Source organism: Syzygium oleosum, unplaced genomic scaffold, assembly GCF_021117445.2.
Source record: "Syzygium oleosum isolate NSW1041296 unplaced genomic scaffold, Sole_v2.1 Sole_v2.05, whole genome shotgun sequence".
In the NCBI taxonomy this organism is placed as follows: Eukaryota; Viridiplantae; Streptophyta; class Magnoliopsida; order Myrtales; family Myrtaceae; genus Syzygium; species Syzygium oleosum.
Genome location: NW_026607489.1, coordinates 9,428,723 through 9,444,539, shown reverse-complemented (window position 1 = coordinate 9,444,539; position 15,817 = coordinate 9,428,723). Strand labels below are relative to the sequence as shown.

General features: G+C 41.3%; 2 protein-coding genes across 2 annotated transcripts; both read right to left on the bottom strand.

The window, feature by feature from the left end:
• Positions 1–581: 581 nt before the first annotated feature.
• Positions 582–2,374, bottom strand: LOC115681652 (monooxygenase 1-like). The gene is made up of 5 exons (XM_056311635.1): positions 2,205–2,374; positions 2,059–2,109; positions 1,685–1,850; positions 1,305–1,533; positions 582–1,132 (listed from the first exon to the last, which is right to left on the bottom strand). The coding sequence occupies exons 1-5, from the start codon at positions 2,282–2,284 to the stop codon at positions 582–584; spliced, it is 1,077 nt and encodes a 358-aa protein (XP_056167610.1). The 5' UTR covers positions 2,285–2,374.
• A 4,662-nt stretch (positions 2,375–7,036) lies between these two features.
• On the bottom strand, positions 7,037–11,560 carry LOC115681657 (monooxygenase 1-like). Its single transcript, XM_056311302.1, has 6 exons — positions 11,348–11,560; positions 8,864–9,010; positions 8,718–8,768; positions 8,344–8,509; positions 7,964–8,192; positions 7,037–7,795 (listed from the first exon to the last, which is right to left on the bottom strand). Exons 1-6 carry the CDS (start codon positions 11,419–11,421, stop codon positions 7,245–7,247), a joined length of 1,218 nt encoding a protein of 405 aa, XP_056167277.1. The 5' UTR covers positions 11,422–11,560; the 3' UTR covers positions 7,037–7,244.
• Between the last annotated feature and the right edge of the window lie 4,257 nt (positions 11,561–15,817).

The following is a 15,817-nucleotide window of genomic DNA, read 5'->3' as shown; positions in this document are numbered from 1 at the left end:
GGTGCTACTGAAGTAAAGTAAAACAACTTCATTGAAAAATATGGATTCAACGAACCAGTTTGTCCATAATGGTTCTCAGCATGTCTAGATTTATGCCACCACCCAAATTGGGTAGGCAAAAATTAATCATTTGCTGCATTCACCCTTGTTCTTGTTGTCTTCATCATGCATGTGACACTGATAAAGTGAAGATTGTTGTATTACTGTATTGAAACTTTCCTGGTTATGCGTTCGCCCGATTAATACCCTACGTGTGTCTATACATTCAGACAGTAGCTGCACGTTTTTATACTTTGCCACGCACAGTAGAGTCGGCGGGAGAAGCAAATGATGTCTCATGTTAAAACTGATTGACAACGTTAAATTTTCGTCCAGGCGCAAAATGGCAACATAGGATTTGAGATGTTTGGAAAGTGAGGTAGTTGTTGTATGAATAACTAGAAAAGGATCTATGCACATATATATTGGTGATAGATCGCACATTAAATAGCGAGCCCTACTAGTTCATGTGGCTTTCGCGCACTTATGATGAACCAAGCTTTCACAGAATGACTCCAACTAGTAGCAGTAGCCTTCCTCTCTCAGAGACGGCCGCAATCGTAACGAGTGTGGCCAATTTTATCTGAGAAGTGAATGATCATGAACAACACTATCACAAGCTTGATGATCCCTGAGGAACTACCTAAGATCGACCCAATAAAGAAAGTCTCCATGGTCAGCCAAAACACTCTTGCCCTACGCTCCTTACTATACTGTTTAAATGCTTCCTCAACCGCGGACTTCTCAAATGATAACGATGTCTCTCTCAGACCACGATCGTCGTCGCCGGATAGCTTAATCTTCTCAGCCAAGCACCGAGCAAGCACAACCGCGTCCTCCAACGAGGCAGCACCGCCTTGCGTGAGAAATGGGGCCATTGCGTGCATGGCATCCCCGGCCACCACGATGGCGCCTTTCCAAAAGCTTCTTCTCAATATCTCCCACAGCGGACGATACCGTATGTCCGTGTATTGGACTGTAGATAGGTCGCTGTCTGACACCATTTGTATTGCTTCAATTGGGAAATCATTCATTGCTTTCACGATCAAACTTTTGAGGAGCATTGGATCTTTTGCAAGCGTTACCCTGGATTCTAATTCCAGAAAACTTGTAACCATTAGAAAGGGTTTGAATTTTCACATGGACCACGTAAAATTTGATGTCCAATTTATTTTCTTGTTCTACTTACTATAATGTTTGATCGCTTGTTTTCGCAACATATTCCATGAGAAAAGAATCAGCAGAGAGAGCGCAAGACATAATACCTGGAGAAGTCCACTTCCGAATCACGAACCAGTAAACCAAGTGATCATCCACGGGAAGCCACCCCAGGTGAAGTCCATCTTTGCTCATGAAAACGAACTCGTTTTCACGTCCATGACCATTTTCATACCTAGTGAACCTTCTTGTTACATATATTGAGTAAAGCCCGGTTTTTTTCAATCCGACAATACTCGCAACAACAGAGTGCACACCTTTGCATCCAATTACAATCTGAAATTCGATCAGATATGAACCGTAGGACCAAAGAAAGCCGTATTGAGCGACGAAAAGAAACATCGATCGAAGCGTTCGGTGTTTTAGTGGATGAACCATAGACGAAAGAGACTATAAATTAGGTCATGTGTAGTTCTTAGAACATCACCTTGGCCTTGATGGTACCACCATCATCGAGATGAAGGAGAGGACATGATGAAATTGGATCCAGTTCAACAGAGACTACACGACATCCGAATCTTATAGTGTTCGATGGCAAGTCCTCAGCCAATACATTGATGAGATCCATTCTTCTCAAGCACCGTACTTCTCCTCTGCAAACAAAAATTATGAATACGAACTAGCTGAATACTTGATATTCGATTTGAATCGTGCGTTTAAACCCTAATAAATCGGTCTGGATAAGCTCTTAATCAAGCAATTTCAATGGTAATTTACTGCTCTACTAAACACACGAGACAGGTATTCGAAAAGGTTTCTCTTTAAACAAGAAGAGTATAGATGTTGTTGATTATGACTTACCCAAGGGGGATAGGTTTTTGCTTCCCATCCGTGATGGCTACGAAGCGGCCGCTGGGCATTCGGCTTAATGCATTAGCATTGGAGAAAATAGATACTGTCCGAAACATAACCAATACTCTAAGCAAAAGACAACGATCAAAACTTACGATTCAATGGCATTGGCTGTTTTCCGGAGCTTCGAGGCGACTCCTAATTGATCAAGCGCCCTCCAACCATTTGGCTGCATGATTATGGCTGCTCCAGTCACCCGGAGCGTCTCCGATCTATCTAACACCAAGCTTTGTATCCCCTTCCTGCATTTGGTAGTAAATACAGCTTTGACATTCACGGAAAACAATCTTGTAGGTTAATATAAGTGCATCCAATGATTTCGACTTTCTTCGCATTCATTCTAATTCACGTAGCTTCACTTTTGCCATACCAAATGATTGATTGGTCACAACATTTGTTGGTCGTTCAAACATTGGAGTTATGTTCGACTCTCGACGTTGCTATACTTTTTACCGCACTGTCGATTTGCCGTCACGGCTCATGGTGAGGACTATCTGAAATGCGCTCTCTTTTTTCTGTACATTGCCATTAGATATCCGCACGAGCCATCAGCCACCGCGAAAAAGTGGCGGCACCGAACACTGAATCTATCCTTAAACGTAGAAGTTCTCGATCCAATTAAAACTGACGATCGAAGTTTGAGTGGTCATGAGAATCCGCAAAATCACGTTCAAATAATTTTCGAAGGTGTATCATATGCGCAGATAATTATTATATACATCGTCGGCGAAAGAGAAATTCTCCACAGGTGGCCTTCTTCATCTTTTGTTAGTGGTTGTAACTCTCCACTCTCACGAACCATCTCATCAACAGTTTGTGTGTGTATACATATGTATAAAGCAGTCTATGAAGATCTCCAATCCATTGCTAGGGTATGCAAGATGAGTCTTTCAACGGGAATTGTGTCAAAATGGTTTGTGGGATGTAGAGATACAGATTATAAGATTGTGTATGGAGACTCTGTGCTGAGGATAAAAGAGCATGGCTTTAGGTCATTTAAGTTGCCCTTAAAGGTCTCTCATCTAGATAAAGTATACGTGTTAACAAAAAAGTCCACTATGTACAACTTTTAGTGACGGCGATACTTTTCGATAAATTACTTACGCTCGAGAGTGAAAGGATAATAAATTGCCGTAAGCTATCGAGCCAAAAAAAAAGAGAGAACCGGAGTCGAAAGCCGAACTGAAACTGTAAGAAGCCCATTGTTTTACTTACTAGTCGAACCGAAAGAAAACTTAAATTGAAAAGACTCAAATTTTTTTTTTGTTGAGATCGGTCAAAACGGTTCGGACGATAACCCTATCGGCCTGAAAGACTTGTGGCTAGCGATGCACACGATCCACGTGCACAAGTTATTTAGGGTAGCAACATATCAAGAAAAAGGAAGTAGGAGTGATTAGTTTTCGGGTTGGGTCGGTTCTACCCTAGAATCAATAAGGGGACTGGTAGGGTCGGTTCTCATGTTCCTAGAACAGGGAACCGGACCGGTCGATCCTGATCTAGTTCCAACGTTCGTCCGGTCCTTAAGGTGGATCGGTCCGGTTTAGGGTTTTGACAATTTTTTTTATTCTTAAGAAAATATAAAATTAAAATAAAAACATATTAGTCTGGTCTGGTCGTTCTGATTGATTTGGTTTCACACCTAGAACCTGGAACAGTCCAAAACCGGTAGGTTCGGCTCGATCCAGTTCTTGGGTCGGTCTGGTTCCATGCACATCCCTAGAAGGAAAGAAAAGAAAGCAAAACAAGAAAAAGGAAACATGGAACAGAGGGAAAAACTGAAAGAAAAGGATAAAACTACATATTCAGTCATTTATTTTTGGTTGACTAATGTGCCATTTATCTAAATGAATAAAACTAAGTTGTAACTTTATCTCATTTATTTAGAGGATTCCCATCAAAGTATAAAAACTTTAAAATGGAAAAATGGATTTATCCTTTTTGCTTTGGGCAAGTGATTACAACTTTTATCCTCGAAGACAATTCGATTTGAATTTCCATGATGTACGATGGACACAGGCGAAACTCCATGCAAAAAGAAAATCCGGCCCCTCGCGTGTGAAAACCTAAACGAAAGCACATCTTCGACGTATGTCACAAGCCTCGCATTGCAATCGTTTCATAAAACAAACCAAATGCCGATGAGTACAAGAAAAATAAAGAGATCGATGTTATACGATGAAAACATCTTCTTGCTTTCGGAGAAAGGAATACAACCTATGAAGCGCCAGCGCAGTCGTGAGGCCGCATATGCCCCCCGCCGACGACAACAATGGGCATGTTTGGTTCGGCTTTTGGGAAATGCATTTGGCAAAATGCAAAGGTCTTTTAGCTAAAAGGGTTTTTCGAAATGCATATCGTGTTTGGTAATGCGTATTTTAAAATCACATTTGAAAGCAATTTTGGTATAAATACCGTTTGGTAAAAATTATTTGTAAAAGACTTTTGCTGATATTTATAAAAAAAAAAAAAGTTGGCCAACTGACCACCACCGCCGGCCACCACCTCCGGCCAGATCTGGTCGCCAGCTAACCTCCCCTAACCTCAGGCGAGGTGGCCTGAGGTCGCGCAACCTCAAGCGGCGTCGCCGGGATCGCACGACCTCATGCGGCGGTTGCCTAGGCTCCCCAGACCTCAGGCGTCGGCTGCCGGGGTCGCGCAAACCCCAAGTGGCGGTCGCCGGGGCGCTAGCCCTCAGGCGACGGCCGACGGCGCCGGAGCAGCTGCTTGGGAAGAGGATGAATAGCGGCGATGAACAGTATCCGATTGCATTCCGAAAATGCAACTTCTCAATGCTCCTCATGAACTCCATTCAGCCAAAAGCCCTTTCCAAGCTTGCATCTCCTCAAAACTTGCCAAACAACTTTGTATTTGCTCAAAGGATTTTAGACCCCAAAGTAGCTTTCAAATGCTGAACCAAACAAGCCCAATGTCTCTCTCCTCGCTCATCTCTCTCTATCTCTGCGTGTAAGCGCTCAGCCCGTGTAGATGGTAAGCAAAGGAGCAGCAAGACCCTTCATCATAGCAATGAATGTACGCTGATTTAGGGGGTGTCATATGTTTCCCGCGGCCAGGCCCCCACCTACGTGCACGTCTTGTCTTTTTCATGAACCACATTTTCTGGGAACAGATTGTTTGTCCCTATCGCCAATCTGCTTGGTCTCTACATGCGTTACGTTTCACTTTTGAGAGGGAATTAAGCGTGATTTCGATAACAATTCACAAACGCAAACGGCGCACCTTACTTACCCGCTAAACACTCACAAATGACTAGGGGTGTCAAACGGGTGGGTTGGTCTTTTTTTATACTCCTCAATATCCGAACTTCCCGTTGGACAATCTTCGAGGATCAATTTCCAATATACCCATTAGACAATTGTAAAGAAGATTAGGTAGCCGTTGAGGTTTAACAGTCAGAGATCTTGTCAATCTAGCCGCCCATATAACCAAATCTTGATTTCCAAAAGTGGAGGTCTTCATATATGGAAATAATTATTGTTTAATCGGCGACGCGGTGAAAATGGATTGTAACTTTACAATTAAGTCAGGAGGCGTAGAAATTTGATAGAGAAATAAAATGAGGAACGATAAAAAGGCGCGAATGTCGGAATTTACGCCGTTCGATCCGAATGTCGGAATTTACGTCCACAAAAAAAGCCGATAAATAATTAATTAATAAATTGAAGAATTACAGGATTATAATTACTGTATTTTCCAATCCTAAAATATATCCAATATCCACGATATTTAATTACTCAATTTGAAGGACTTGACTCTACGCACAGATCTCTCCGAGCTCACGCCTCTGTTCTCTTCTTGAGCTCTCTCTCCTCGCGCTACAGAGAACTCTCTCTAGTTATGCACAGAGAGGAGCCCGCACCCATTTATTATGCATAAAGAAGTCTTCCCTTCTTTTCGGTTGCCAGACGAAATCAATGAATAAAACAAAACAAGCCCACACCTTTTGATAGTTGTATAATATTATCAAAGGTAGGGCCCCCTTCATTGATGTGTGCAGAGAAGAATTCATCTTCTCGGTTCATGCATGCAGCTCCTTATAATGTCAATTGGAGTCTTTTTCATTAAATGTGTAGCCGGTGGAAATCACGCGCGAGAAGGAAATTGAAGACTCTGCAGCGTGTTAGTCAAAAAACGTACCGTCTCATTTGTCTTTAACATGAGAGAACATGTCTCAATTGTCTTCAACGTATCTCTCTTAAATGAGACCATGCGCAATTTACAATAAATGCAGCTCATGGCCCACCGAACGTTGGATGAAAATGTGTGCAGCCAAGTCCACAAAATCAGCAAGATGACGTCCGTAATTAGTTTTAGTTATCGGATATTGTCCAATTACTCAAACTCGACATATAATTTAACAATAATTTTATTTTCAGTATAATTATCAATCAACTAAGATATCCCGCATGATTGATTATTTTGTGAAGTTAATCTTTAAGATTGATAGTCAATCAAAACCTAATAAAGTGAAAATTTAAACCTGATCCCTGGCCATAAAGAATGATATTAAGTATCTCAAATTGATAATCTTGAAATTTGTGATAAAAATCTCGTTGCAGAAAAATAGGTGTTCTGCTAGTATTTTGCTCAATATGATGATGTCTACCATATGCTCCAACGTTGTCTATTAATATCCACTTAGAAGCCTTATTTAAGGTCCCTTGCCGATATTTCTCCAGTTGGCTTGTTGATATTCATACAGTACAGTTGCTGATATTTACGTAGTATGTTGCTTCTGACTTCTTGGATATCATCAACTGTTTCTTTCAAGATATTTTTACGACGATAACAATGTAGATTCTGTAGACATAAGATCTTGATGCTTTAAAGTAAATATAGAATTCCATTCATCTGGACTTGTTCAGATGATCTTTCATGTGCAAAGAAAATTCTTTCAACGTGAATATTACCTGAAACATAAACACTTCTTGCATTTATTAAGATCGATACAAATCATGAATAGTTTTGTCACTCAACATAAAAGACATACGGTTATACTGGCGATAGATCGCACATTACATAGCAAGCCCTATTAGTTCTCGTGGCTTTGGCACACTTATGATGAACCAAGCTTTCACAGAATGACTCCAACTAGTAGCAGTAGCCTTCCCCTCTCAGAGACGGCCACAATCATAACGAGTGTGGCCAATTTTATCTGAGAAGAGAATGATCGTGAACAACACCACTATAAGCTTGATGATCCCCGAGGAACTACCTAAGATCGACCCAATAAAGAAAGTCTCCATGGTTAGCCAAAACACTCTTGCCCTACGCTCCTTGCTATACTTTTCAAATGCTTCCTTAACGGCAGACTTCTCAAATGATAACGACGTCTCTCTTGGACCACGATCGACGTCGTCAGCTAGCTTAATCTTCTCAGCCAAGCACCGAGCAAGCACAACCGCGTCCTCCAATGAGGCGGCGCCGCCTTGCGCGAGAAATGGTGCCATCGCGTGCATGGCGTCCCCGGCCACCACAATGGTGCCTTTCCAAAAGCTTCTTCTCAATATCTCCCACGGCGGACGATACCGTAGTTCTGTATATTGGACGGTAGATAGGTCGCTGTCCGACACCATTCGTATCGCATCGGTTGGGAAATCATTCATCGCTTTCACGATCGAGCTTTTGAGGAGCATTGGATCCTTTGCAAGCATTACCCTGGAATCTAATTCCGAAAAACTTGTAACCATTAGGAAGGATTTGAATTTTCACATTGACCACGTAAATTTGTTGTCCGACTTATTTTCTTGTTCTGCTTACTATAATGTTTGATCGCTTGTTTTCGCAATATATTCCGTGAGATAAGAGAGCACAAGAACGAAAGACATAATACCTGGAGAAGTCCACTTCCGAGTCACGAACCAGTAAACCAAGTGATCATCTACGGGAAGCCACCCCAGTTGAAGTCCATCCCTGCTCATCACAACGAACTCATTTCCAAGTCCATGAACATTTTCATAGCGAGTGAACCCTCTTGTTACATATATTGAGTAAAGCCCGGTTTTGTTCAATCCAACAATACTCGCAACCACAGAGTTCACGCCATCGCATCCGATTACAACCTGAAATTTGATCGGACATGAACCACATGACCAAAGAAAGCCGTATTATGCGACGAAAAGAAATGTGGATCCAAGTGTTCGGTATTCTTACGGAGGAACCGTTGACGGAAGAGACTATAGATTAGGTCATGTGTAGTGCTTAGAACATCACCTTGGCCTTGATGGTACCTCCGTCATCCAGATGAAGGAGAGGACGTGATGTAATTGGATCCAGTTCAACAGAGACTACACGACTTCCAAATCTTATAGAGTTCGATGGCAAGTCCTCAGCCAAAACATTGATGAGATCCATTCTTCTCAAGCAACGTACTTCTCCTCTGCAAACCAAAAATTATAAACACGAACTAGCTGAATGCTTGATTTTCGATTACGAGTGCATTTTAATCCCAAATAAATCGGTCTGGATAAGCTCTTAATCAAGCAGTTCCAATGGTAATTTACTGCTCTACTAAACAAACGAGACAGGTATTCAAAAAGGTTTCTCTTTAAACAAGAAAAGTATAGATCTTGTTGATTATGACTTACCCTAGGGGGATAGGTTCTTGCTTCCCGTCCGTGATGGTTACGAAGCGGCCACTGGGCATTCAGCTTGATGCATTAGCATTCGAGAAAATAGATACCACCTGAAACACAACCGATACTCTAAGCAAGGGACGAGGAACAGAACTTACGATTCGATGGCATTAGCAGTTTTCCGGAGCTTCGAGGCGACTCCTAATTGATCAAGCGCTCTCCAACCATTTGGCTGCATGATTATGGCCGCTCCGGTCGCCCGGAGCATCTCAGATCTTTCTAACACCAAGCTTTGTATCCCCTTCCTGCATTTGGTAGTAAATACAGCTTTCACATTCACAGAAAACAATCTTGTAGGCTAATATACGTTCATCCAATTGATTGTGACTTTCTTCGCATTCATTCTAATTCATGAAGCTTCACTTTCCCCATACCGAATGATTGATTCATCACAACATTTGTTGGTCGTTCAAACTTTGGAGTCATGTTCGACTCTCGACATTGATATACTTTTTACCACACTGTCGATTTGCCGGTTCATGGTGAGGACTATCTGAAATGTGCTCTCTCTACTTGCCGCGTATCGCCATTAGCTATCCGCACGAGTCATCAGTTACCGCGAACAAAGGGCAGCACCGAACGCTTAGTCTATCCTTAAATGTAGAAGATCTCAATCCAATTAAAACCACGTCGAAGTTTGAGTGGTCATGAGGATCCACAGAATCACGTTCAGATAATTTTCGAAGGTGGATCATATGTGCAGATAATTATTATATACATCGTCGGTGAAAGAGAAATTCTCCCCAAGTGACCTTCTTCATCATTTGTTAGTGGTTGTAACCCTCCGCTCTCACGAATTATCGTATCAACAGTACGCAATATGTATAAAACTGCACCATGCGTAGTTAGTTCCCCTAAAATATCTTGTCATGCTCTATTAAAATTTACCGCAAAAACTTAAATATCTCTCCATCCTCCCTCGACGGCGCGTTATCGCTGCTGCCTCTCATTGCTGTTGTCGCTCGCACCCCGCCTCCGTCACCCGTTGCCCCTTGCAAGCTCATCTAATATGATCCCAACAACGACGCGATTCAGGATAACTAAATGAAGGCAACGGTGTGTAGCCGTGTCAACTGTCAAGGGCCAGTTCGGCTAGGGTCTCCACTAATACCGTATCCGATCCAGACATGGAGGGTATAAATTATTTTTTTTTGGTAGGTGACCCGATCTGTGTGGAATCTGAATCGAGGGCCGGCTTATGCTTTTATTTTTAAAAGAACTGTGTAGCCATCCTTGATTATAAGAAAGTACACTCATTTAGCATAAAGCAAGCCTAATACGAATTTCAAACTATATAAAAGAGCATGGCTTTAGGTCATTTAAGTTGCCCTTAAAGGCCTCTCATCTAGATAAAGAGTACATGTTAACAAAAAAGTCCATTATGTACAAGTTTTAGAAAAAAGTGACGTCAATACTTTTTGATAAATTACTTACGCTGGAGAGTGAAAGGATGACAAATTGCTGCAAGCTTTCGAGCAAAAAAAAAAAAAATCGACAACTGAAGTCGAAAGCCGAATTGAAACCGTAAAAGGCCATTGTTTTACTTACTTCTCGAACCGAAGGGAAACCCAAACAAAATAGACAGTATTTTTTTGTTCAACTTGGACAATACGGTTCGAATGATTCTTTTTTATACCCCTAACGGAATGAACAACTTGTGGCTAGCGATGGACATGATCCACGTGCACGTCATTTAAGGTAGCAACATATCAAGAAGAAGAAAATAGGGGCAATTGGTTCCCGGAGCGAGAGCGAGACAGTTCCACTCTATAACTAGGAACTAGATCAGTAGGGTCGGTTTCCGGAGCAAGACAGTTCCACTCTAGAACCAGGAACTAGACTGGTAGGGTCGGTTTTCATGTTCCTAGAACTTGGATCTAAATCGATAGGGTTAGGAACCAAATCGGCTGGTCTCAGTCCAGTTCCTGGGTTGGACCTGTCGAGTTTAGGGTTTTGGCAATTTCTAAAGAAAAGGAAAAATTTTAAAAAAAGGAGAAGAACAGATCCACCCGGTCTAGTTCAGTCCAATCGGTCCGGAATGATCGACTTTTGCACCCAGAACCGGTTCCAGTGGGAATTGATCAGAATCGGTCGGTTCGTCCTGGTCCAGTCCGCTTCCCGTGCACCTCCTTAAAAGGAATGATAGAGAAGAAAGCAAAAGAAGAAGAAGGAAACATGTAACTGAGGAAAAAATAAAAAGAAAACGATAAAAGTACATGCGCACTCATTTATTTTCGGTTGACCAATGTACCACTCATGAAAGTATAATAACTTAAAAATGGAAAAAAGGATTCAACCGAAAATATCCGGGCAAGTGATTACGATTTTTCTCCTCAAAGTATTGAAGAAGATTCGATTTGAATTTGCATGATGTACGATGGACACAGGCGAAACTCCATGCAAAGAGAAAATCCGGCCCCTTGCACGCGAAAACCTAAACGAAAGCACATCATCTTCGACGTGTATCACGAGCCTCGCACCATGATCGTATCATGTAACAAAACCAAATGCCGATGAGTACAAGAGATCGATGTTATGCAGATGAAAATATCTTCTTGCTTTCAGATAAAAAGGAATACAACCTATGCAGCGCCAGGGCGGTCGCGAGGCCGCATATCCCTCCGCCGACAACAACGATGTCTCTCTCCTCGCTCATCTCTCTCTCTCTCTCTCTCTCTCTCTCTCTCTCTCTCTCCCGTGCAAGCGCTCAGCTCGTGAAGATGGTAAGCAAAGGAGCAGCAGATGAGCCAGCTATTTAACATGGCAATGGAAGACCGAGGGAACGGCTCAAATGGAGTGCTACGCACCGGTTCGATATGTTGACGAAGATGTACGATGATTCAGGGTGTCATATGTTTCCCCGAGCCGGACCAGGCCCCACGCGCACGTCTTGTCTTTTTCCTGAACCACGCTTTCTAGGAGAAAAGTGTCTGTCCTTACTGCCAAGCTACTTGGCCTCCAGATGTGTTACGTTTCTCTTTTGAGAGGGAATCAAGCTCGATCTCGATAGCAATTCATGATAGCAAAAAGCGCACCTTGCTTGCCCCCTAAACACTCGCTAATGACTGTTGAGGTATGGGTCCTTTGCGTTTACACTGAGATGTCCGAAATGACCCCGGTTTAGAAAGAATTTACCCTGGAATAGAAGCGAGCACCTAACCTCTTTCTCTCTCTCTCTGCGTGTCAACCACTGTGACTTTGTCGCCCCTCTCGCTCCCCACCACCATCCCGTCTCCGTTTTCGTCGGTCTCGTCCCCGTCTCCATCTCTAGCTTTCACTCTCGGCGACCACAAGGGGGGATGCACGAGATTGCGACCACCGCGCAAGTGGCATGTCCAGCCCTCAGGTAAGCTTTGGAAGTGCTGTGCAGTACATGCGCAAGCAACAACGCATGGAATGGTTACTGCGACTTGGATGGAAGAGGTCCGTGGAAGGACAAGGCGGCAACAGTTGAGGGGTGACGATGCTTTGGTATGCGATGAATGCACCGAAGTCAAGAGAAGGGGCAGAATGGGAAAAGAAAAAAAAATGGCTGTTGTGTTTTTTTCTTTCTAACTAGTTTTTTGATTGGTGAATTATAAGTTACGAACATTACTCGCATGAAAATTTAGCTTAAAATGAAGGAATTAGTGCATTAGAAGTCTTAAAACTTACCACGAAAGTGTAATTAAGTCATAAATCTTACAAAAAGTGCAATCAAATCCTAAAACTTGTCAAATTAGTGCAATCGAGTCATTCTGTTTACTCTATCTAATTAGACTAACAGAAAATGTCGACGTGACTTGTAATATTTTCTCTCACCTACGTGGCACTACCTTACTTAAACAAATGACGTCATTTAGACCTAAATCCTAAGTTTTTAACCAAATCTCAATTAGATTAGATTAAAAAAATGAAAAGGAGTTTAAAACAAACACAAAGAGGCAAGGCACGGCCGCACTTTCCAGCGCCGGTGGCGAGGGCCAGCCGCCCTTGCCTGTGCCTTTCTTTGTGTGTTTTTTCTAGAATGCCTTTTTTAACTTTTTAATCTAATTTCATTAATATCTTGGTTAACAAATTTAGATTTAAACTAAAAACGACGTCACTTTGATCGTATATTTCATGTTTTGGTAAGATAATAATGGTATGCACAAAAGAGAAAATATTTCTAAAATGTCAAGTAGGATGAAGAAAATATTAAGAAAAAGCCACTTCAATAAATGAACTAATCAAGCATTGGCTCAAGGAAAAAGACACGATCGGGAAAAGGGGGAACAGGGAAAACAGAAAAGAAAAGATTGAGAGAAAACAAATCTAGACCGTTCAAAGTGCACGTCGCTGTGATGTGCGGTCACAAATTTACTTCGGCAAATTAGGAAGGTCCCAACATTAAAGCGATACGACCTCCGCTTTGTCGTCACGTGCAAAGTTCGTAGCGCGCGCGCACAAACGGGACACGCTCCCACGACAAATTCCGGACACGTGCGCACATTCGATTGGAGCGTCCACACCAACCCAAAGTAAGTGGCTTCCAAAGCCCGTCGTCGCCATCATCATTCGCGTCAAGGTACGGTCATTCATTCGACCCAAAAAAACAGGAAAAAGAGGTACAGTGATGAAAAAGATATCTCACCAGTTTGAAAAGATTATTTAACGCGGAATTAATTAAAATAAAAATCTCCGATTATGTATATAGTAACGTATTTATCTAAAGTCCCGAACTTATAACCGTGTTATACATTTACCCTTTATCAAGGTAGCCTTAATTAGCACCGTTAATAATGGGCACCCTAGTGTAACTGCGGTTGAGGTCGCGATGTAATTGTGCTTGGGTCACATTGCGCGATCTCGGCATGGCAACATCGTGAAGCTAAACAGTGTCGAGGGTCTAAGTGGAGGGTTTTCAGATTTGCAATTTGGGGTGATTCGGATTTGCAATGTCAGGGCTTCACCAACAATCATCTCGCAGGACATCCGGTGGAGATTCACTGGCAACTTACCTCTGTTCCTTGGAAAAGATGAACAGTTATTTATGAGGACAAAATTGGAAATGGAAATAATTTTTTTTTTTTGATAACTCAGGAACCCCCCGCACGGCCGACAGCCGAAGGGGTAAACCTGGAGTGACGCTAGCGCAGGACCCACCACCACGGCGCCACACTTAAGAATCCCTAACGACTAGGCTGGGGTTCGAACTCCAATCCCTTCGTGGGGGGACAAGAGCGCAAGCCAACGCAGCCGCTACGGGCGGTGGTGGAAATGGAAATATTGATGATGGCTGTTTGGAAGAAAATTTTGTATCACTCATAAGAAGTAGCCTGTCGCAAATGTTGAAAGCCCAAGGCGAGAGCTTTACCAAGGCTGATTTCCCCAAAGTGGTCCCCAAAAAATTTCCCAAACGCCCTAACATTTGTCCAAGGATCTCTAAAGCTCCAACGCTTATTTGCAAATTTGAATCGAACGTAGCCTAAGTTTTGAAAAATTTAGGATAAATATGTCATGATGGGTATAGTTTGAGGTTTTTGATGTCACAAGAAAAAGTTTAAAATAAACATTAGTGTTTGAGCGGGAAAATTACAGAAAAAGTTCTAAACCCATTACAATCGAACTAATTCAGTGATAAACCTTTTTTGCCAATTAAGTCTTAAACATTTTACATTGGTGCCAATTGAATTTAGCCAGTCAATTTTTACTAAAAATCATTGACATGAACACCAACTGTTGTACATGGCGTGGCCAGCGCTAACGTAGACAATTTATAATAACAATTTAATATTTTTTTTCAATTTTTTCCCTTTTTTCTTTTTTTCATTTTCTCTTCTTTTCTTTTTTCTTTTTTTCTTTTTTTATTTTTTCCCTCTGCTAGCCATTGCTAGCCTCGGGGGAGGGCTGCCCTCGCCCAAGGCCGGCAATGGTTGCCCTCACTCACTTAGCCTAAGGTCAGCAGAGGGAAAAAAGAAAAAATATAAGAAGAGAAAAGGAAAAAAGAAGAAGGAAAAAGTAAAGAAGGAAAAGAGAGAAAAATAAAAAAAAGTAATGTAAAATTCGAAAAAATATTAAAATATCATTAAAGATTATCCACGTTAGTGTCGATTGCGCCATGTAGAACGACTAGCATTCACATCAACGATTTTTGGCAAAAATTAGCCGGATTAACTCAACTGGCATAAATGCAAAGGTTTAGAACTCAATTGGCAAAAAAAATGTTTCGGTTTAAATTGGTACAATTGCAATAAATTTAGGACTTTTTTGCTAATTTCCCGTGTTCACTCGCGTTTGGGTGATTTTGTGAGGAGAAATAAATGATTAGTCACGTGAAGAAATGTATGAAATGGGAAATTATTGCCCTAAAAATATAGTAACTTGTTATTGTCAAATAAGTGAGGCAAAACGCATAAATATATAGATATAGATACAACAATCGTCTTACTATAAGAGTTAGTAAGGATACATTTGGTAACATTTCTATTTCTCTGTTTTTCTATTCTTTTGTTTCCCGGAACAGAAAAAGAACATAAATTTGTTTATGTACGTCATTCAATTTTTCTACGCCCCAGAATAGATTAGTAGCTAGAGAATAGATTTGGAACAGAAACAAGAAGTAAAAAAAATATATGTTTTTTTTCGTGGGAACAAAAGCAAAAATAAGTTCATTTTAGAGAAATAAGCTCAGCGTAACCTAAATTCTAAACCCTACCCCTCACACCCTATGATCCAGACCCTAAACTCTATACCCTACACCCTAAAACTCAAAAGGTCTATGCACCTATTTATTGTAATGTCCAAAGATTTATTTGTGAGTTATAAACCGATGGAACTATCTACCGCCATTTCCAGCCATTTATCTTTGACTAATTATTACGTTGAATTTTTATGGCCATCTTAGAATATCTTGATTAGTTAATTTCTTACAAAAGTCTAGTTTTATTCAAATATAACTTGTTAAGTCTCCACTGATATTTTTATAATTAAATGAAAATTTTGGGAATAGAAATTTTTAGGGTCGTACTAAGAGCAGTTATGTTCTTTTTCTATTCCGGAAATAGAAATTTTGTACAATTACCAAATAGAAA

Bases quoted from the DNA above. Each gene is read 5' to 3' on its own strand.
- LOC115681652 (XM_056311635.1), bottom strand. From the start codon at position 2,284: ATGCAGCCAAATGGTTGGAGGGCGCTTGATCAATTAGGAGTCGCCTCG. The intron at 2,110-2,204 runs GTAAGTTTTGAT...CCGAATGCCCAG, and splicing joins ACAGCCAATGCCATTGAATC to CGGCCGCTTCGTAGCCATCA. The intron at 1,534-1,684 runs GTGATGTTCTAA...ATCGAATTTCAG, and splicing joins GTGGTACCATCAAGGCCAAG to ATTGTAATTGGATGCAAAGG.
- LOC115681657 (XM_056311302.1), bottom strand. From the start codon at position 11,421: ATGAGCGAGGAGAGAGACATCGTTGTTGTCGGCGGAGGGATATGCGGC. The intron at 8,510-8,717 runs GTAAGTCATAAT...TTTGGTTTGCAG, and splicing joins CAAGAACCTATCCCCCTAGG to AGGAGAAGTACGTTGCTTGA. The intron at 7,796-7,963 runs GTATTATGTCTT...TTTCGGAATTAG, and splicing joins TCGGAAGTGGACTTCTCCAG to ATTCCAGGGTAATGCTTGCA.